Here is a 22921-nt window from a genome sequence, read left to right as displayed (position 1 = left end):
TCAGGGATGCAGTGGCTCAGGTGTCACGGTGCTATACTGCTGGGCTGCCGGGCTGTTGGGTTTCCCGCGGCGGCCTTCATCCCAGAGCCTGTTTGATGTAACTATTATTCTTTGTCCTTCTATGTAGAGTGTTGGCCAACAGGTGGCGAGCTTAGCGGCGTCCCTTGTCATCTGTGTTGCGTAAATGTTATGGGTTATGTAACGCCATGTGTGTGTGTGTGTGTGTGTGTGTGTGTGTGTGTGTGTGTGTGTGTCCTACCTTCCCTACTCTGTAAAAAACCCTCTCCGCACGCCTCGGCAGTAGCATCAGGCAGGTAGTGACAGATGTAGACCTCCCTCACGTGGGGCTTTCCTGGAACACTCCCTCTCAGTACACATGCCCCGGGTTTCCCTTCTCAGTATTTGCACCCCACCATGCCCGTCGCGCCTCGGGCTGTGTGGACTTGGCTTGTACCCAGAGTTTAGTTGCCTTTCACTGTACATCGGCACATATAAGTCATTTGCTGCGACATCACTCGTGAATATTCATTTTTACTGTTATTAACACACTTACTGCACGGTCTCTCAGTCTCCGTTTTTGTTTTGGCATTTTTATGTTATAACACTCCGATGTCTGTCAGTTTTATTTTGCTCTTTTCACGTTCTTTACATTCCTCCTCCTTCTATATGACTCCCCCGTAACTTAATAAAACGAAGCTGTGTTCTCAGTCTTTATTAAACTTATTTCGGCATTGCTGTATCATAACTCTTCAATGTCTGACGCTTCTCAGGTGCTCTTTTCGTGTTCGTTATATTCATATTCCTAGTATTCACCTTCTCTAACTTCCTAAATAAACTGTTAAACTGCGAACTTCTTATGGCTCGTTTCGCTCACTCTCGGTTCAGAAGCCGTCTCGAGACACTAAGGATGCACTTGATCTTGTCATGTAGATTCAAAGCTTCGTTATTCTTTCTTGTTTTTGTCGCCTTAAAAGTTAGTTTTCGCTTCTTTTTCCTCGTACACTCGTTAAGTCTTGACCAGTCTTTTTTTTTTTTCCTCTTTTTCTTCTCGTTTGTCTTGCTCTTTCTTGTTTTCGTCTCCGTAAGGGTTAGTTTTCGTTTTTTCCCCTCAAATAGTTGTTAAATCTTGACCAGTCCTTTTTTTCCTCATTTTCTTTTCCTTAATCTTCTGTTTTGCTGTGTTTGACGAAAGGCAGCAAAAGATGATGGACGATAGAATAAAAAAAAAGACGATTAAAATTATATAGAGTATATCAAATAAATAAGTAAACATAAGGAAGATAAAAGGAAAAAAAAACATTAGAAAATAATAAATCAATAAAACTAAGTAAATAAACAAAAAAGTGAAATATGTAGTTAAATACATACGTTCTAAAAAAAAAAAAAAATCCACAGTGTAATCAAACGAATGAAACAAAACAATACAATAGAAGATATATAAAGAAATAAACAAATAAATAAACAACACCAAATAAATAGATAAATTAAAAGAATAAAGTACGTTTTCGAAAGTCACCCCACCTTGAAGCTGAAGCACGCAGGCACACCGAGCAAACACACCCAGTAAATCAGCTCTTAAGACTCCGGCGACGCTCCCACAGCAAGACCGCTTACACGTGGTCGTCAGGGGGAAGGTGAGACGAGGGTCAGCCTGAGGGGAGAGTCGAAGATCACGTAATACAATCAGGAGTTTCCAGAGAGAGAGAGAGAGAGAGAGAGAGAGAGAGAGAGAGAGAGAGAGAGAGAGAGAGAGAGAGAGAGAGTTCTACGGTTTTCATTTAGTTTATCTATTTGTTTGAGAATTGTTCTGTTGTGAGAATTTATTATATGAGGAAAGAGCCAAGAGAGAGAGAGAGAGAGAGAGAGAGAGAGAGAGAGAGAGAGAGAGAGAGAGAGAGAGAGAGAGAGAGAGAGAGCTCGTGTTGTTTCATATATATATATATATATATATATTTTTTTTTTCCACGTCGATTTGGTATTGGGCAATGAATAATGGATGGAAGGATGCACAGAGAAGGGAACAAGCAGGAGACATGCCCGCTGGCCCGTGCTTTTTCCTTCTGTCATCCTGAGTGGGAGAACTGCGAACTTGTGTGTGTGTGTGTGTGTGTGTGTGTGTGTGTGTTTGTGCTCGCATATGGGACCTGGATGCGTCCGGTTTGTATAAAATTCTTCGTAGATCATCTTTTTTTTTCGTGTCTTGTTTGTAATTATTATCTACTTGTTTATTTATTTCCTTTTTTGTTTGTGTGTGTGTGTGTGTGTGTGTGTGTGTGTGTGTGTGCGCGCGTGTTTGAGAATGTCACTTTTACATACATACATTATAACTTTTTTTTTTTTTCACAACGTTCATTACTATTCTCCTCTACTACTACGCATCATCTTCGTAGCATTGTGTGACATTTTTTCATTACTTGGATTACTTTCTACATCACGTCCAGATCAGTTTTGTTTCGTTATCTTTATACACGCTGTCGTTTGTAAGGGTGAGGGTGGCGAGTCTGGGCGGGTGACGCAACTGGCAACAAAAGAACCAGGAAACGAGGAATTACGCACTACTGTAGCCTTCACGTAAGGATCCTCACTGCTATATCATTTCCGGTACTCTTGTGATGCTACCTCCCTTCCCTTTCCCTTCCCACCTCGCTCCCTTGGTTCCCTGCGGGCACCTTCCATCACTCCTCAAGTTGGCCTTCTCACTGCACTGCCTTAATTCTCACTCGTCCGCTTCAACTGCATACAACATGTTTCTATAGATTCTTCCCTACATACCTTGAGATTCCTCCAAGGTCTTCTTTCCTTCCGTCTTGTATTCCCTTATATTTAACTCGTTCCCTTCAACTGCATCATGTTTCTAAAGGTTCTTTTCTCCGTCTCGTCTCTTACAACTACATATCTTGAAATTCCTCCAAGCTTTTCCTTCTATCTACTTAGCACTTCCTTAGATCTTCGTTCCTTCCCTTCGACTGTTTATTTATCTATTTATTTATTTTATTTATTTATTTATTTATTTATTTTTACTTTTTTTTACGTTCCTACAGAACCCATCCGCTATTTCCTCTTCTATCCTACATCCAATCATTGTGAGAGCATTTCCGTCATCCACCTCACACTCCTTTGACCTTCACTCCCCTTCAACCACACCTCGTTTCTACATATTTTTCACCCTCTACCACGACATCCTAACATCCTTGCAGACCCTTCCCTTCATCCACCTTTCACTGCCTTACATTTCCTCTATCTCTTTCAACTACACTCCTTCACGTTTCTATAATTCCTTCCCTTCTCTCTCCTCTCACCCTACATCCTGATAATCATGTTTACACTTCCCTCTTCCGTCTTCCCCCGCACACCTTCATGTTTCTCTGCAGCCTTCACTCCTCTCCTCGCTCTCATTGTTCCCTCCTGCCTTCGTGTTTTGCCAGCGCGACCAGCAGCACCTAGTCACCACCTCAGGGACTGCAGCCTCAGGTGTTTATTTGAAGAAGGTACTCTCGTGGTGACAAGAGCTGACGAGGGAGGGAAAAAAAAGAAGCTAGTCATCCTAGAGAGAGAGAGAGAGAGAGAGAGAGAGAGAGAGAGAGAGAGAGAGAGAGAGAGAGAGAGAGAGAGAGAGAGAGAGAGAGACTGAATGAATGTAAGTTCTTGTCTTCTCTTTTTTTTTTTGACAAGTCTTCATAACGGGGAATTCTTTTTACTTCTTCCGTCTTTTTTATTCCAACTCGATGTGATGATATGGTAGTGTGTGTGTGTGTGTGTGTGTGTGTGTGTGTGTGTGTGGGGGGGGGGGGGTGTGTGCACGTATTATATACTGTCCTGAATGCGCAGGTTGAGAGAGAGAGAGAGAGAGAGAGAGAGAGAGAGAGAGAGAGAGAGAGAGAGAGAGAGAGAGAGAGAGAGAGAGAGAGAGAGAGAGAGAGAGAGAGAGAGAGAGAGAGAGAGAGAGAGAGAGAGAGAGAGAGAGAGAGAGGCGGGGAGGCAGAAGCAGGTGAAGATAAGGAAGCTAAAATCACATTTGGTCTCAAACCGTTTGTTATCTTTGTCATTTAACCCATTATTCTCATTTGATTTAAAATTAAGTATGAAATCCTTTAAAATTTTAGTCAACTCTCTCTCTCTCTCTCTCTCTCTCTCTCTCTCTCTCTCTCTCTCTCTCTCTCTCTCTCTCTCTCTCTCACCCATTGAGGAAAGTATAGAGTGTAACACGAGTTTCTGCGGATATTGCCAGAGGTGCAAGTAAAGGCTATATTAAGTCGAAAATGTTCTATGTACATACACATTTTGAGGCGTTGTTTAGCCGGGGTATAAAATTCAGATGTGGCGACAGATACAACGGGCGGCCTGTATGGGTAACCATGGCAGAGAAACACCATTTCCACTCACTCCACATTAAGTTATACATTACATTCTAAACATGTTCATTGTCACTGTCTCGGAGGGAAACCATGTGACTTGACTGTAATCAGCTGCTTTGAAGGTAGCATCGCCGCTTCTCACTCCGTGCCTGGGCAACGCATGGTGCCACGCAGCCTGTTATTTCATTTGTCGTTTATTACATCCATACTACCATTGTGTCATGGTTAGCAGTAATCGGTATGGTCTGCTGTGGTCACTCGTCTCGTCATGGATCACTGTAAAGCTCCAAAACTTGTAGAAATCATGACTGAAATACTCACAATTTCAGATCCCCGCCATGAATACCCGCCTGGCCCGGCCGCTGTATTTGTTGCCAGGCTACACTTGAATTTTATGCCTCGGCTAAACAACGCCTCAAAATGCCTATGTGCATAGAACATTCTCCACTTAGAATAATCTGTACTTTCATCTATGGCAATATCCGCAGAAACTCATATTACACCATATATAAAGTGTGACACACACACACACACACACACACACACACACACACACACACACACACACACACACACACACACACACAGTTCTGCTTCTTGTAAATGTAAGCGACGTCTTAGATCACATTGTACCAACCTTTGCTTTGTAACTGGACTTCCATTAGAAAATACTCGTGAGTGTTGATATTTTTATTTGTATTTTTCTATGAAATAAGTTTGAGAGAGAGAGAGAGAGAGAGAGAGAGAGAGAGAGAGAGAGAGAGAGAGAGAGAGAGAGAGAGAGAGAGAGAGGGGGATGAAGGAGGAATAAACATGGGATTGGGGAAGAGGGACGGGAAGGGGATGTGGAGGGGGAGAGGAAGAAGGTAGGCCTAAGATACACGTCAAAGGCAGCACTAGTCAATGAATGCTGCCATGAAAAAAGGATATCAGATGTTACTTTTGTTAGAAATATAAGTAGGAAAACTGTGTACACACGCCCATACTTAAATCAGAGAGAGAGAGAGAGAGAGAGAGAGAGAGAGAGAGAGAGAGAGAGAGAGAGAGAGAGAGAGAGAGAGAGAGAGAGAGAGAGAGAGAGACCACCTCCTCATCCTTTCCTCCTCTCTTCTTCTTCCTCCTCCTCTTCCATTCCTCATTTTCTCCTTCTCCTCCTCCTCCTCCTCCTCCTCCTCCTCCTCCTCCTCCTCCTCCTCCTCCTCCTCACCCCCCATTCCTCATTTATTTCTCCTCCTCCTCATCCTCCTCCTCCTCTTCTTCTTCCTCCTCCTCCTCCTCCTCCTCCTCCTCCTCCTCCTCCTCCTCCTAATACTATTACTACTATTATTACCACCACTCTCCACCCATCCTCCACCTCCATTCCTCCTTCCTCCTCCATCTCCTCTCCCTCCATTTCTCATTTCCTCCTTCTCCTCCTCCTACTGCTATAACAACCTACACATCTTATTTTGGAGAGCACCTAGAAGTACCTGGAAAGCGCTGGAAATTGAGGGAAATATTGATGAACGGACGTGGGGCAGGGAGGAGGGAAAGTCTCGGTCTGAGTGAGGCACATTTTGGGGATTATTAATTCTGGCTTTTCTTCATGTTTGAGTCTGAAAACATACGGAGCTTTAACTAAATATTGATGTACAGGCAGGGAGGGAGGCAGGAGAAATGTTCGTCTCAGTCCTTATATTTATGTACAGCAATTCTTTTTGAAACTTGCGAGAAGAAAGACGCCCAGACTGGACTGAATTATATATTTTCTGACCTGCCATATGCTTCAATTAGCACACTGAGCATAGATGGACAGACTGGAATGGAGGGATGTCCCGGGTCTCTGTGCCTTGATGATGTCACTGATGACGTCACGCTTTTACTTACGTATGTTAATCCATTTTGAAATTGATCGTTCGAAAAAACTTACTAGACTGGAATGCTTTATATATTCTGACTTGCCATATACTTAAAAAAAATACCTGTAATATAAAAACATTTTCAGCCTGACAAATAATAAAGGAAAATCCAAAACAAAACCTGTAATTTTTTGCGAACGGAGCCACAAAAAAAAAAAAAAAAAAAATCATAATATCGAGAAGGAAAGCACAGCCAGACTAGATTATGTTACATGTTATGAATATAAAAAATCTTTACTTTCCAGATAAATAAAGAAAACACAAATTTCTCGTCATATAAAGAAAATATTTTATTTCAAATATAGCAACGGACATTTTAAATGTGAAAATACAAATTATTACATTAGATTTTATTGGATATTATTACTTGGAATATATTTCTTTAGTTTTTAAGTCTTAAACGCCAAAACAATCTTAGGCGCGTTATTTATATATATAAAAAAAAATCATAAAATAACGAGTGTTATTTTAACCGAAAAAAAAAAGCTAGACAAGATTTTATTATATTCTATAACTTGTTATAGTTTTCTATTTGTAAGTCGAATATCGAAACAATGCAAACTCCACCAAAAAAAAAAAGTGATACAGAACCGAAGTATTTTTTTTGCAACTCTTCTTAAAACCTCCTCCTCCTCTTCCCTCCCCATCACACTCCCTCTCTCTCCTCCACCTCCACCTCCTACACCTGCTCCTGCACAGTGAGCCTTTAAGTCACCTGGTAACACCTGGAAAACCCTCGAAATTATGCTAAATATGTGACGGAAAATTATTACCTTAGCCGCTGCGGGACGAGGGGTCGGAAGGGGTTTGGCGGGGGTCGGTGGGGCTGGGGAGGTTGGGGCGCCAAGGATACCGTGGTGTGGTGGTGTAGTGTGGTGTGGTGTTATGTGGTATAGTGTAGTGTGTGGTGGTGATGGTGGTGGTGATAGTGGTGTGGTGTGGTGTGGTGGTGTCTGGTGGTGGTGTGGTGTGGCGGTGGTGGTGGTGATGGTGGTGGTGGTATGTGGTGTGGTATGGTATGGTGTAGCGTGGTGGTGTTGTGGTGTTAACACTATGAGAAGCATGAGGATGGGGAAGAGGGGCGAGGAGGGGAATGTGGAGGGGGAGACAAAGAAGGCGACCTAAGATACACGTCAAAGGCAACTCTAGCCAATGACAGCTGCCATGAAAAAAGATGACACGTCACTTTTGTTAGAAATATAGGTAGGAAAATTGCTTCATCAAGTAGGGAACCGTCTGTACATCTACCTTGCTAAGTATCTTTCCCTTCAAACCCCAATATTAAATACTCTCCAGTCCGTTACCTTGGTTTGATCATTACGAAACCAGAGCTTGTACAATGCTTGTCGCCTCCTTGATACCCGAGGGAGCTAAACAGGAAGGGCGTGACTAGAATAACTGTCGCATCACAGCCTTATCGGGAGAATGTTGCAGAAAGAAATGATGGACCATATTCTGCAACAATTCTGTGTCACACCTCCACTGCATTCAAGAGACTCTAATTGAAGTGACACGGGTTTTTAAGGGTGTTTTTACGGTTCTGGTGACAGATTAACAGTTTTTACATTTTAACATGGGAAACACTCTTGAGAACCCGACTGATCATCTATGTGGCCTCTGGAAATATTCATGGTGAGAGCAAAGCGTTTTTTGAATACGGGGAGTAAACAGGGTGGCGCCTTATGTCATCACGACTGAAGTGGTGTAGTAGATTCCTAGCTGGTACACAGTTGCTGGGAGCTCTAGAAACTTAATTAAGAATGTGGATGATTATAAGAGGATGTGTTTGATGCAATGAAGTGTCTCTCTTCAAGCAGAAGCATCCTTCCTCACTGCTGCTCAGATTGATAAACAAATGGACAAACAGCCTCCCCTTGCCCAGCCACCAACACACTGCTCGCTGCCTCAACTGTAACATCCTTGCACACCACTTGGTAGGTTGAAGCTGTGTTAACAGATGGTGTGAGGGAATTTCGCTAGATTCTGATCTAATTTCAGTAAAAACCGGTAGAATATCGGTAGCTTTTCATTTTAATACTGTTCATCATCCCAGTTTTTATAGTACTTGTATTATGGTACTTGTAGTGAAGGTAAGAAAATAAGGGAAGCCGCAAGATGCAGTGAAGTTTACATGTAGCAATTCCTGCTTCCAACGTGCTTCCATCTATCATCAACATTCATCAACTTGTCTCACCTTCCGTTACTTTAAGCTCCCTAGTAACCCAGCACTGACAGCCTGATGGTATGTAGAGTCTATCCATTCATCCACCACTCTATTTGAAAAAACCCAATTCCTTCCTATCTTTTTTTTTTTTCAAATATAACTTCATCACTCTTGAGCCCACTATTCTTGTCAAACCTACATGGCTACTGACCCTCAAAATTTCACAATTCACCCCTGTTATGTCCCCTATACCACTTATAAAGACTTTATGAAAGATGGACAAAAATATCGGAAAAAGACTTAATGAGAACAAGGAGTGGAGAAAAACAAACAAACATGAAAGAGGAAATGCTAATCGTGCTGCTGTGAGGACAAGCAAATACTACAAAGGTGGTGGTGGTGGCAGCAGTAATTAGGAGCAGGAGGAGGTGAGTCTGTAAGGTAAAAGAATGCATAGGAGAAAGAGAAATAGACAAAATTTTTCGTAAAGGAGAGAGAGAGAGAGAGAGAGAGAGAGAGAGAGAGAGAGAGAGAGAGAGAGAGAGAGAGAGAGAGAGAGAGAGAGAGAGAGAGCACCAGAGAGATGTGTGCACTGTCATTCCTTCCCGTTTTCTTTGCATTGCAGCAAGGCCAGTATTCAGAAACTCTATGCGCTCCCATCCACGACTATTTTCAAAGGCCACAGAGATGATAAGCCTGGTTTTCAAGACTGTTTTACCTGTTAGTAATGTAGCAATGTTGTTAACCTGTCACTAGAACATTAAAAACACCCTTAGAAACCCGTGTAACTTCAACTACAGTCTTTTTGAAGTAGTAGGGGTGCCGTGTGATCCTTAAGACCTTAAAGATCCTAAGGCCACTGGATGACTAGGAGCAGGATTCTCAGTACCCCTCAGTCATTGCTTACCTTCTCGCCCAGTGACGCAATGACTCAAGATGACGAGGTTTCATTGGTGCTTCGTGTTTGCCTGTGATGCATCCCAATATTTTTTTCAAACCCTTCCTTTTCTAGCTGATTATTTGAGGAAGATAACCTTTGTATAGATTTTTCGTGGATTCTATGGATGAAGAGGCAGAGGAGGAAGAGGAGGAGGAGTAAAAGAAAAGGAAAAAGTAAAAAAAGGGAATTGAGAGATGTTTAAATATTTTCCCTTCATTCCTTGCCGAATCAGAGAGAGAGAGAGAGAGAGAGAGAGAGAGAGAGAGAGAGAGAGAGAGAGAGAGAGAGAGAGAAGGGGAAGGCGGTTGTCAGGTGGTGGTTGTATCATTGGGGCCAATTAACCTGTCCCCCCTCTGGGCTTGGTGTAGGTTTGCTTGTTGTGTGTGTGTGTGTGTGTGTGTGTGGTGAGTTTGATTTGGTATGTCTCTCTCTCTCTCTCTCTCTCTCTCTCTCTCTCTCTCTCTCTCTCTCTCTCTCTCTCCTTCAGGCGTGTGATTGTGAATGTAAACTTGTTAATTCTGTTAAATACCTGCTTACACTCTCTCTCTCTCTCTCTCTCTCTCTCTCTCTCTCTCTCTCTCTCTCTCTCTCATCAACTTCTGTCGTAAGATTTTTTTTTCCTTTTCCATTTCTAAACTTCCACTTTTGTTCCCCTGTTTAACTTTCTCTTTGCATAATTCCCGTGTGTCCTCCTCCTCCTCCTCCTCCTCCTCCCCTATCCACATTAATTTTCTTCTGTCCCTCCCTTTATTTGTATTCTTTTTTTACGTCTTTCCACTACATTCGTAATATTTTTTTTTCAGTTTTCAGTTTTTTCTCTCTTTTTCTTCCCAGTTTTATTACTTTTCTTTCCTTATACCCTTCATAGTCTGTTCTTACTTCCTCTCTCCCCTCCTCTCCCATTTCCTTCGTTTTATGGCGTCACATACTTTTACTCTCTCTCTCTCTCTCTCTCTCTCTCTCTCTCTCTCTCTCTCTCTCTCTCTCTCTCTCTCTCTCTCTCTCTTCCTCCATCTCCATTTATCTCTCCATTTATCTCCATTTATCTCTCCATCTCTCCATTTATCTCTCTTCCCTGTGTCTGTCTCCTCTTCCTTATCTCTTCTCATGTTCTTTCAAACTTTTCTTCTTTTTTGTTCTACTTCCCTGTACTCTTTTCTTCATTTGTCCTTCATCCTTCATCACCTTTCCTTCTCCTCCAGTCTGTCTGTCCGTATGTCTGTCTGTCCGTGTGTCTGTCTGTCCGTATGTCTGTCTCTCTCTCTTCTCTTCTTTCTTTCCTTTCATTATTTATGTATTCCGTATATAACTCCTTTTCTTTCTTTCTTCACCACCACTCCTTCTCCATTCACTTCTTCCTCGCCTCTCACCCTCGCCCGCTCCCTCACTATACACACACACACACACACACACACACACACACATATAGCACACACGGCTTGCTTCCCCCGTCAGTCGCTCACCACCGTTACTCTCTCACCAGATGCGGGCAGCGGCGGTGGTGACTCTGGTGGCGGCGCTGCTGGGCCTCACCTGTGGATGGCGTGGAGCAGCTGCCCAGACTGTACGGACGAGTAGGGGCAGAGTGCTTGGATCTTCCTGCTTCTGGTGGCTCCTGTGGCTATGCTCTCAAAACGTTTCGGCCTCTTGTGAATGTTTTTTAAAGGCTACTGTGATTGTTGCCTGTGTTTTTGTTGTTATTGATGTGTTTTCTGGATTAATGGTAATGATTTTTGTTAATTAAGCTGCCACTCATATGATGGAAGTGTTCTTGAAAATCTGCAAACTTTCATGAGGCCTTGTTAGTGGTCAAGATTAGAAGCCGAAACGTTTGAAAATCCTGTTTACTATTGTGTGTGTCAGGGAGAGAGAGAGAGAGAGAGAGAGAGAGAGAGAGAGAGAGAGAGAGAGAGAGTGTGGTTGTTCATGATCAAATATGGAATGGTTGATGTTGTGTCAGGAAAAAAAAAAAAAAAATTACCTGCCCCGAGTGAGGATCGAACTCACGACCTTGAGATTATGAGACTCACGCGCTGCCTACTGCGCCATCGAGGCCCTTGAGAGTGAAAGAGAGAGAGAGAGAGAGAGAGAGAGAGAGCTTAATGACTACATCCTTTACATTCACGTGAGGCCAAATGGTGGGATGCAGTAGACGTGTTGGTGATGTAATTTTCCCCTTAAGGTGGATGGCGAGGCGGGGAGCGAGGAGGAAGAAGTGTGGATGGAGCCGCGCCAGCTGATGCAGGTGGTGGAGGGCACGAGCCACGTGGTGCGCTGGTTCACGGTGCTGCCCGACGTGGCCTCCGTCACGGCGAAGGTGGAGGACGAGGTAAGGCAACTGCTACCGTTACAAGTGTTTATTTATTTACTATTATTATTATTATTATTTTTTTTTTAAGTGAAAGGTGAGCAGAGGGAGAGATGATGATGACTTAACGTGCAGCTTCCCATGACTTGAGCTGCTGCATCTTGAGAGGAATGACAGGAATGACGGGGCATCTCCAGAATTAAACTGATCTATCATTTTTATCTCCATCCTCCTTTTTTTCTTTCCTTTTATCTTTTGAAAATGGCAGATAAACGAGCTCTCTCTCTTAACTTTCTTTTATATTTTCTACTGTTTAGCCTTTTCCACGAGAGAGAGAGAGAGAGAGAGAGAGAGAGAGAGAGAGAGAGAGAGAGAGAGAGAGAGAGAGAGAGAGAGAGAGAGAGAATGGAAGCCTATCTACGAGTAAGACAGTCAGTCACACCGATTACAAGCATCCATGAAGCTTCCGTTTGATCATCCTCTCTGTCTTCCACCCCCAGTAAGTGCAATGAAGCCATGAGGAGAGTGAAATAGTGAGACAGAACAGCGCGAGGGACAGGCCGGGGTGTAGCTGTGAACGGCAGGAAACTCTTGTCTCCCTCATTGTGTGATTAACTCTTTCGCTGTTATTTGACACACGTCCTAGACATTTCCTCTGGTTCCACAGCCACCTCCAAACATTGCACTAGGTAGGAACTGCAAAATCTTTTCTTTTCATCCTCATTTTCCTTGTAGATGCTCATAAAGATTTCATGCCTTGCTTTTAAAGGTGTGAAGTACTGCATGTTACAGTGAAGTGGTTATAGTCTGACGAGAAGCACTGCGCAGGGCACTGTAAGCCTGTGTGTAGTTAGGATACGTTATTGTGGGAGGTGGTAGCGTGTATCTGCAAGAGGGACTTTTCTTTTTTCTTAATGTAGGAGGGGGCACCGGCAAAGGGTAATTTTACAACAACAACAAAAAAAAAAAAGAGGTTCACTGAGGTGTCGGTCCCCGAACAAAGTCAAAAGCGGTCGTCAAAAATTAAAGGATATGTGTCTTGAAACCTTGCTTGCTGGTCGGGATTCGAACCCTGATGCCGCAGATATGAAGGCGACAAGAATTACTAATCGAGAGTGAGAGGAGTGGAAAAGTGATGAGAAACGAGGCCATATCCTAATGTACGTTTATTTGTCTATTTATTTATTTATTTTTTTACATATTAAGGACTCTGGTTAAGGGGATAAAAATGAGAGAGAGAGAGAGAGAGAGAGAGAGAGAGAGAGAGAGAGAGAGAGAGAGAGAGAGAGAGAGAGAGAGAGAGAGAGAGAGAGAGAGAGAGAACGTTCTGTCTTTATCGGTCGGTACAGGACGGAAAAAAAAAAATAGATTAAAGTTTTAGTTATTCATGAGGAACATTTTTTAGTTTCCGATGTGAAGCAAGAGTTCTTTGTAAGACACAACTCGTGTGATGAAAGAACCAGCTCCCTGTTTTCTGATACCCATTGCTGTGTGTCTCTCTCGCCGGTGAGGTCCTCGGCGAGCAGGGCAAAGTCACCAGGGAGGGCGCAGAGAGCATGATGACGGCTTGGTCTCGAAAACTCTCGTATTTATTCTTTTTATTACTGTAGTTCTGTCTTTTTTTTAACACGCAAAGCCAAGAAAAATAAATACACAAAATGAATAAATAAATTGTTAAATAAATGAATAAATGAAAGTTAATATGAATAGATAATAATGCTGATAATAATAAAAATAAGAAGAATAAGAACGTTTTCACAGATACAAAAAGAAAAATAAATAAATAAAATAGAATAAATAAAGTAATGAAGGTCAGTTATTCTTCTATACTTCTACAACTCAGGAATATTTCACAGACGGCAGTACTTCTTTTATCATCCTTTTACCTTTCTTTTTTCCTCTTTTCTTTTTACTCCTCATACATTTTTTCCTTCTACCATTCTTCCTCCTTCATTTCTTCCTCCTAGCTTCCTCTCCCCCCCTTTTTTCTTTCATTCATGTCGTCGCATAGGCTTTCTTCTTCTCTCGTGTTTCATTTCCTCTTAGTGTTCTGAGCTACTTAAGTCAACTTTAGTAAGCAGAAATGAAGGTGCAAACGCTGAAATGATGCACTCTATCACTCCTTTTTGCAGTCAGTAGCGCATTTTGAGATTAAAACCCAAAACTTACACCATGTATATTTATCAGTCTTCAAGGGGAACCATAGGAATCAAAGGTCCAATGATCCCCTATTGTCGCCACCAGTCCGTCATTCTTGGAGTAAATAACCCGTGAGTCTCGTCAGTCACCCATAATCGCTACGTTCGCACTCTTGAGGGGTGGAAGTGAGTGGGTGTGTGATGCATGACTCTGTTCCTATACTGGTCATGCGTCGGTTGTTTAGTTTTTTTTTTTTTTTTCTCTCTCTCTCTCTCGCTCTCTCTCTCTCTCTGTCTCTTTCCTTTTTATGTATTTGGAGAGACCGACTAAGCGATAAAAGGAAATGAATAGATAGAAGAATGAGAAAAGGCCAACCATAATGCCTTCCTCCCACTCCCTTCAAAAAAAAAAAAAAAAAAAAAAAAGAAAAAGTAAAAGAAAAGGAAAAGAAAAGAAAAGTAGAAAATAAGAGAAAGAAGACCAATTTATTTTTCATTTATTTTTTTATATTTATATTTATCATTTTTTTGGGGGATGTCTTGGTACTCGTCTCCCGGAACGGTTCATGTCGTAGGCAGGAGGAAATACAGAAACAGGAGGAGAGTTCCAGAGTTTATCAGTGAAAGGAATGAAAGAGTAAAGATACTTGACTCATGTTCTGAAACGCTTTGCTCTCTCACCACGACTATTTAAAGGTCACAGAGATGACTAGCCAGGTCCTTGCAAGAGTTTCCCATGTCATTAAGGTAGAGAGATCTTGTTAATCTGCCACTAGAGCCGTAAATACACCTTTAAAAACGCGTGTAACTTTAACTAGACCCTTTTGAAAGTAGTGGAGGTTCAGAATATGGTTCCTGGTTGAGTGTAAGTAATGGTTAACTCTTACATTAGTGAAACCCTTTAACAACTCCTTCGTGCCTTGCTGTTACGTGCTGCTTAATCCCTTCCATCCCATTCTTCTTCTCCTTTTGCTGTTGCGCCATGTACGAGTATTATCCTGTTGATTCTGTCCCGTGCACCTTCCTGTGTATCTCTCATCCTTTGCAGCTCTACAGCAATTCAGTCCCTCCGTCTCACTGTCTTCCATTCCATTCAGAGACAGCGGACCGTATGGGTAGGAGCGTGACAGCGGCGGATGCGAGAAGGTGACCTTGCCACGTGCTTCCCCAAATAAACGTGAATGTATTCCTGTTATGAATCCCAGCAACAGTATAGTGTTAATATCAATGGACGGAGAGTCAGGAGCGGATGAGTGACTTTGTGCTTTCAATTCTATTCTCGTGTGTCTTCCTTGATCTTAACTCTTGACTACAATTGTTTTTTTTTTTGTTAGCATTCAGGAAACGATAATTATAAAAGGCTTGCATGGTCACAGAAAAAAAAAATGTGATGTTAATTTTGTCGTCTTAGCATTCAGAGCACTGTTAGAAAAAAAAAATAATGATAACACTGCTTGCATGGTCACACAAAGAAAGAGAATATGATGTTTATCTTATCGCTTTACGGGGTCGCATAACTATACAAGAGGCTGCCTTATGTAATGAAAGTGCCTAAAAAGTTGCAAGTAATTAGAAGAAGAATGATTTAGCAGTGAAAGAGGTAGAAGTCTTCTGATATGCTAAGAACCTCTCAGCTGTCAGATTTTACAAGTAGTCCGTCTGCAGATCAGAAGATTTCAGATTCAGTGTAACGTTGTAACACAATGGAAAAAGCCAGGCACACTTCGCAGTTACCAATGGCCACTCTTTTATTCATATTAATCATTTATATTAATAACGTGCTTCACATTATTTACATTCTTATACATAAATAAATTTGGTATTGCTATGACGAACACGGACGTTATCTTCATCATCATCCTCATCATTATCACCATCACCACCACCACCACCACCACCTCATCAGCATTACCATCCTCGCCAAGCCTCACCTAAGCCACTCCTTACCCTTCCCGTAGAGAGTATCCCGGGTGGAAGCTGTGGGGCCCGTCCTGAACGCCTCCTCCCTCGATAACTTTACTTTCAGCGGCATCGTCGAGGTGTCTGCGACCTTCATTGGATATAACAAGCTGCGTGTCTTCCTTCACGATGACTTGGGCTCCGTAAGTTTGTCTGTGTGTGTGTGTGTGTGTGTGTGTGTGTGTGTGTGTGTGTTAGCGTCTCTTGGTAGTCTTGTTTTGTTTGTTTGGACAGTTTATATATGTATGTATTGTGTTGTATTTTAGGTTGCATGTATTTTTGCTGATATGTCACTTTCGTACTCATGTGTTAATAAGCTACCTAACTGACTGTGTGTGTGTGTGTGTGTGTGTGTGTGTGTGTGTGTGTGTGTGTGTGTGTCGGGACGGGAGGAGAGGAAATCTCGTAGCGTCCTTCAAATGACAGTATTTTTAGACTTATTTTCCTTACTTCCCGTTTTCTGTTCCTACGAGTATCTATTTTTTTTTTATTTTTTCAGCTTCCTCTTCAGAGTACTACGTGTTTTTTTTTCCTTTCCTCTTTCCTTTTTTTTCTTTTTCTTTTCTTATTTCTTTCTCCTCTTTTGCCCTTTCCTGTTGAGTGTACGTTTTTCTTCTTCTCTCCTTCCTCTTTTTCTTTTTTTACTTATCTATTCTTATTATTCCTCTCCCTTCCTTTTCCTTCATATCCAAAGTACGTTCACCTTCCTTTCTTCCTAGATTTTTTTCCTTTCTTTTTCTTCTCGACATTTTTTTTCTCACTTTCCTATCTCTAGCTTCCATTCGTTTCTTTTCTTCTTTTTCTCCCTCTTTCCTCCCGTTCTTTCATTTACATTCATTTCCTTTTTGCCTGATCTTCCTGTCTTTACTTCCTGTCTTATCATCTTTTCCTTCCTGCCTTTTCATCTTTCCCTTCCATCCTGTCTTCTTATCTTATCGCCTTTCTTTCCTTCATTTCACTCTTCCTTAAAAGGTTAACACCATATAAAAGTCTCCTTCAGTCGTTCCTGTCTTTTTCATCTTCTTCTGTGACTCCCATCTTTTGCAGTTCTACCGTAATTCTATCCTTCCATTTTATTCATTGTCTTTCTCTCGATCTTCTTCCCTTAAATGGTTTTCTCAGGGCAAATAAACTGCATCCCTTTGAGTCCCTCGCATCCGACACTGCCTCGCCTCGCCACACAGCTGGTGACGCGGTGACATTGGCCAGACAGCGCCACAGCAGATAGCCTTTTTCCGCCGCAGTCTCTCACGCAATGCTTCCCTCTCTTTTTCTCTCTCTCTTTAAGGACTATATTCTGAAACACTTCCTCGCCACACCTCCACTGCTTTCAGAACGCTCTAGTTGAAGTTAGACGGGTTTTAATGGTCTTTGCGAGAATACAACTAATCAACTTTGTGGCTTTGGAGAACAGTCGTGGTGAGAGAGAGAGAGAGAGAGAGAGAGAGAGAGAGAGAGAGAGAGAGAGAGAGAGAGAGAGAGAGAGAGAGAGAGAGAGAGAGAGATCAGCACGTTTCTGAATACGGACCCATTTTCTTTGCTGCGCAGGTGACGGGGGAGGTGGAGATGCCCATGAGCGTGCTGCTGTCATACCAGAAGTTGAGTGACCTGTTCATGATGATCGCCAGCGTGCTTGTGGCTGTGCTCTACGTGATCATGGGCGCTACGCTGGACATGAAGGTGCTCGCGCTGATCATCAAGAAGCCCATCGGTCCCCTGGTGGGAATCGTGTGCCAGTATCTGTTCATGCCTCTGGTGAGTGTTTTGTTTCTTGGTTTTCATAGCCGCTGCTTCGTGTCTCGTTGAATCGTGTTAAGGGAAGTCACGCGTCGCTCAGTTGTGTTGTGGTGGTTTGCTGGTGGGTGTCTCTGAGGCGTGCTGAATTAGCTGTGTGAAGTGATGTGTGAGGTGAAATATGTAGAAAATGGTGGTGTTTTGAAGCTGCTACTACTACTACTACTACCACCACTACTACTACTACTACTATTTACCATCTGACCCCTATTTTCTTTCTCTATCTTTTATAATGGTATCGTAATTCTGTACTCGATTCTCACCTCCCGTCTTGCGCAGATCGCCTTCGGCCTGGCCAAAGCCACCTTCCCGGACAACCCTCTGGGCCAGCTGGGACTGTTCCTGGGTGGCAGCTGTCCCGGCGGCGGCGCCTCCAATATGTGGACGCACCTGCTGGGCGGCTCCCTCGACCTGTCCATCATGATGACTTTCATATCTACCGTCACGGCCTTCGGTACATCCACTTTGCTCCCTCTCTCTCTCTTCACTCGCCTCCTCATTCTCCTTTGCTCTCCTTTTCTTAAAGTTTGCGTTTCCTCACGTGTTGTCTTTCATCTTCAGTGTGTGTGTGCAGAAAATATACTTACATAACATCATTTACTTATATTGTTAGGTTATGTTTATTGTATACCTCCCTCCCTGCAGCATTATGTCCTTACGCTCTTAAATTGCGCATCCCAAACAGAAGAATAGAACACAATGAGTTGGAAGCGAAACTGATGTACATGTAGGAAATGCTCTTTACTTACACAACATCCTTTATCAGTCTTATGTGCCTAGGATCCTCTGCTCACTGCCTCCCTCCCCGCAGCCACCGTGCCTCTGTGGGTGCTGCTGATGGGGCCGACCATCGTGGGGGACGCCAACTTCGTCATCCCCTACAAGGACATCGCGGTGCTCGTCTTCAGTCTGTCCATGCCCTGTGCCCTCGGGATACTCATTGCGAAGTTCCTGCCGAGGTGGGTCCTTTTAATATTATCATTATTACTTCTCACTCGCATTCAGAAACACATGTCTAATTATTCTGTGTAGACTGTGAGAGGAAGGAGCACAGACGGTATAGTTCAAATGCTCAATTGCGTTGTATATCTTGAGACGAGAGAACACAAAGATACTTCATAATGCTAGTCTGTTTCTTCTCATCACGTGCTTTATTGTTTCGTGTAGCACATGAGACGAGGGAATACAAACATACTTCATAATGCTAGTCTGTTTCTTCTCATCACGTGCTTTATTGTTTCGTGTAGCACATGAGACGAGGGAATACAAACATACTTCATAATGCTAGTCTGTTTCTTTCCATCACGTGCTTTATTGTTTCGTGTAGCACATGAGACGAGGGAACACAAATACTTTACTTCTTAGTGCTAATCTGAGTGTCTCCTCCCCCTGGTGGCGGCTCTGCAGGGTGGGCAAGGTGCTGGGCAAGATGCTGACGCCCCTCACCCTCTTCAACGTGATCTTCCTCTTCACCTTCGGAGTGTACGCCAACCTCTACGTGTTTTCTCTGTTTGAGGTTAAGGTGAGAGAGAGAGAGAGAGAGAGAGAGAGAGAGAGAGAGAGAGAGAGAGAGAGAGAGAGAGAGAGAGAGAGAGAGAGAGAGAGAGAGAGAGAGAGAGGTGGAGGTAATGAGGTGTATTAAAAAAAATGTATTCGTTTCCGCTCACACTTGTGTTCTCATATATTAAAATATTCTGCTTACACACACACACACACACACACACACACACACACACACACACACACACACACACACACACACATTCCTCTCTCTCTCTCTCTCTCTCTCTCTTTCTCTCCCTCTCTCTCCTGCATTACATACACATCACTACACCCACAACCAAAAACCAGCAAGGACCAAAAGATATGCTGCTGCTTGTATCCCTTTTCTCCCTAGTAAGATCCTACCTATAAGTTTCACCACGGAACAGGAATCAACCTTACCTTTCACCCCCACAGACTATATTCGCGGGCTTCGGGCTTCCCTTCCTTGGTTACCTGAGCGGGATGGGCCTGGCGTCTCTCCTCAGGCTGCCAATGAAGGACCGCGTCGCTATTAGCATCGAGACGGGCATCCAGAATATGACTATCGCTATCATCATACTTAAATTGACTCTAGAGGCGCCCGCTTCGGAGTTGACTGTGGGTGCGTGTTTGTCAAGGAAGCCAGACTGTTTAGTTTCCTTGAAGTTCGTGTGGTAGTGGGATTGTACGGGTGAAGGAAGGTGTTGTGGTTGGATAATGAGTGGGTGGGTTAGTCGGTGAGTTAATGGATGAATTAGCTAGTGAGTGAGTGAGTGAATGAACAAATGGGATAGTTAGTTAGTTAGTGAGTGAATGAATAAGGAAGTGAGATAGTTAGTGGTTAGTTAGTCAATCACTTCCACCCATAAGACTCCCAACCTCCCTCCCTCCACAGTGTTCCCCGCCGCCGCAGTGCTCATGACGCCCATCCCACTCCTCGTCATGCTCATCATACGAAGGCTGTACCTGTGGCGCCGCGGTCCTCAGGTAAGTGGTGCAGCTCATTATGATACGGCCGCTTGGAAACTGTGGGGACTCCTGTGTGTGTGTGTGTGTAGGTTACTGTCACTACCATCGTCAGCCTCATTCCTTAGAGAGACGTAGATTAAGAGGGGATCTGACAGAGGTCGTTAAGTGGTATAGGGCAGTGATAGTTAACAGGTTCCATGATTTTAAAGGGTACGTGGAAATGATGAGGTACATGGAGGGGTATATGACATGGCCAGTGTATGTAAGAGTGTACAGTACGAAAAGATATTTTTTAGGAAGAAAATGATGTGTTATGTAATATCAGTCAATCAGTGGCATACTTCTCTTCCTTCATACTTGTCTCCCTCTTGCCTTCCTGTACAGTCTGGTGTTGTACTCAATGGAAGTCTGCTAATACGTACAAGTCCTTACAGTACTAACTAATGTTGCTTGAGTGTACGAGGCGTTTTGAAAGGGAATCACTCAACTTACTGAAGCGTTTCGTGTTTTCGCCTTGAATTTAGATAAGCTACTCTGTCGAAAGGAAGTGTTAACGGGTTATGTCATTTGATATTTTTAAAGCTTAGATATTGATTAGCTCATCTATATATATATAAAAAATATAAATAATAAATAATTTGCATGCTCTTTTCTTCCCATTGTCATAAAAGAATATAAAAAAGTAAGAAAACGAATATTTTTTAAAGCAGACTAACCTAAACATTCCTTTAAACTATTAAGGAATCTGTTGTTTTGTCTTGAAGGAAGAAGGACCAAATTTTCCCTCTCATTCTCTCTCCTCACACACATTGTCTTCACAGGAGGAGGAAGAGAAGACAGAGAAGGAGAAGGAGATGGAAGCGAAGGAGACGAACGGGAAGGTGGAGAGCGGAGGAGGCAAGGCGGAGGCGGGAGGTGGAGGGACAGTGGAGAAGGACGGAAACAAGGCGAAGACAGGAGGAGCAAAGGAGGAACAGACGGACGAAGGGAAGGTGGAGAGAAATGGAACAGCGGGTGTGGTGGAGGGTGGAATCGATAATCCTGGAGTGGAGGTGGAAGATACTTTTTGACACACTCCACATGCATCCTGATACACACACACACACACACACACACACACACACGATACTGTTGGCGTGTGATCTGATGACTCACGAATCAGAGAGAAGAGAGAAGAGTGAATGAGTGATTTGAATTAGTGAGTGAACTGATTGTATGAGTGAGTGAGAGACAGAAAAATATTAAATGAATGAGAGTGAACTAGCGAGTGGCGAGTGATTTGAGTGAGTGAGAGTGAATGACTAAGTGCAAGTTCAGCCCCCTAATGGCTTCCTTAAAGGTTGTGATAAAACGTAGCGAATTATCTATGCAAATATGTCTGTTTTTTATAGTGTTTATATTGTTGAATGAAATATATTGTATTGTCTTTGTATTTTTTACGATGTTTTTAGTTGACAGATCTACTTTAAGAATACACGTATTTATGTACAAAAAGGAGGAAGAGTTTCATTACAGCATTTTTAGTTTGAAGGAGGTGGTGAAGTGTACAGATGAAGAAAAGTAGAACAGGAAACAAGTCTATTTTTTTTTTTTCAAGCACTTATGTAGAAGGAAAAAAAAAAACACACACAGCTGAAGCATGAAGGATTAATGAGGAAAACAATACAAGAGGTTATGTAAAAGAAAAAAAAAGGTTTCAATGAAGTAGCCCTCGAAAAATGCTCTGGCAAATACTGACGAGAAAAAAAAAAGACAGAGAACACCTGACATTTTTATTTCTTTAAACTCATATATGACATAAAAAAAGTCTGAATGGGATAATTAGTTTGGGAATACTTTAAGATATAGTATTGAATTTGTTTTCATCCGTCCAGTCAGTAAATATATACGTAAAATACAGAAAAAAAAGAAAAATCAAATGACAGTTTTACATTCAGTGCGTATGCTGAATAATAATAATAGTAGTAGTAGGATAAACAACAACAACAATAACAATAATAAAACTCACGCAAGGCTCTTATATCCACTGCATACACTAGATTCTTCCTCTTAAAATTTACACATAGCTGGCTTGAGTACTGTACAAAGCATGAGTGGCTGCGAGGGGCTGGTTTGGAAGCACTGGACGGTAGGAGAACCAGGAGGACGCGGGTAAGTCATGAATGTTAAGGCTGGAATGAATGTAAAGCAGAAGGTATACGGATGGTTAATTATGAAGCGTTGTTCAGGAGTATGGGAGGACTGGAATAGAAGATGAGCAGTTATGAAGCATTGTTTAGCTCATTCAGTTGTTCAGGAGTATGGGAGGACTGGAATAGAAGATGAGCAGTTATGAAGCATTGTTTAGCTCATTCATTACTACAAACACCTTATAAACTCCCTGAAATGCATAGAGTTACAATACAGTCATAGTGGATTTGTAGATTTGTAACTCCATCACGAGAAATATCATCACTGAATTAATAAGATTCTATAGTGATGCGTAGAACATAACAAGACTCACGTTCTGTACTGAAAGGGTTAAGAACGAGAGCAAAACCTGGACTGACACAAGGTACAGAGATGTAATGTTATGGGACCCTGTTTTTTGTAGCACTGGGCGACAGGAATAGAGAGAAGACGTGTGTAGTTATGAGGCGCTGTTGAGAAGTAGACTCCAGCGTGCTTCTTGTCTGACTCACATCCTTCATTCCTCTCACTCTCTCACTACTATTACTGCTGGTCTAGATTACTAAACAAACTTCCTCTTCTTCCACTCCATTGGGTAAGTGCTGTAGGAGTGGTATTGTTTGGGTATAAGCAGAGGCCCCTCACGAAATTGGTTATTGGGTTGGGTTAGGAAAAGGGAAGTAGTGGGTGGTTAGTTAGGTTT

The 22921-nt window shown here is 42.6% G+C and overlaps 1 protein-coding gene and 1 non-coding gene across 2 annotated transcripts; one reads left to right on the top strand and one right to left on the bottom strand.

The window, feature by feature from the left end:
• Positions 1-21546, top strand: LOC135103389 (hepatic sodium/bile acid cotransporter-like). Its single transcript, XM_064009526.1, has 11 exons — positions 1-97; positions 10841-10921; positions 11540-11686; positions 15762-15905; positions 17311-17517; positions 17836-18010; positions 18368-18515; positions 18964-19078; positions 19516-19702; positions 19976-20067; positions 20871-21546. The coding sequence occupies exons 2-11, from the start codon at positions 10841-10843 to the stop codon at positions 21117-21119; spliced, it is 1545 nt and encodes a 514-aa protein (XP_063865596.1). The 5' UTR covers positions 1-97; the 3' UTR covers positions 21120-21546.
• On the bottom strand, positions 11340-11412 carry Trnam-cau (transfer RNA methionine (anticodon CAU)). Its single transcript has one exon. It is a non-coding gene; the product is annotated as a tRNA-Met (tRNA).
• Positions 21547-22921: the final 1375 nt, after the last annotated feature.

Source organism: Scylla paramamosain, chromosome 9 (assembly GCF_035594125.1).
Source record: "Scylla paramamosain isolate STU-SP2022 chromosome 9, ASM3559412v1, whole genome shotgun sequence".
Classification (NCBI taxonomy): Eukaryota; Metazoa; Arthropoda; class Malacostraca; order Decapoda; family Portunidae; genus Scylla; species Scylla paramamosain.
Note: the sequence above shows the minus strand (reverse complement) of the source record. Positions and strands in the feature narration are given on the sequence as shown.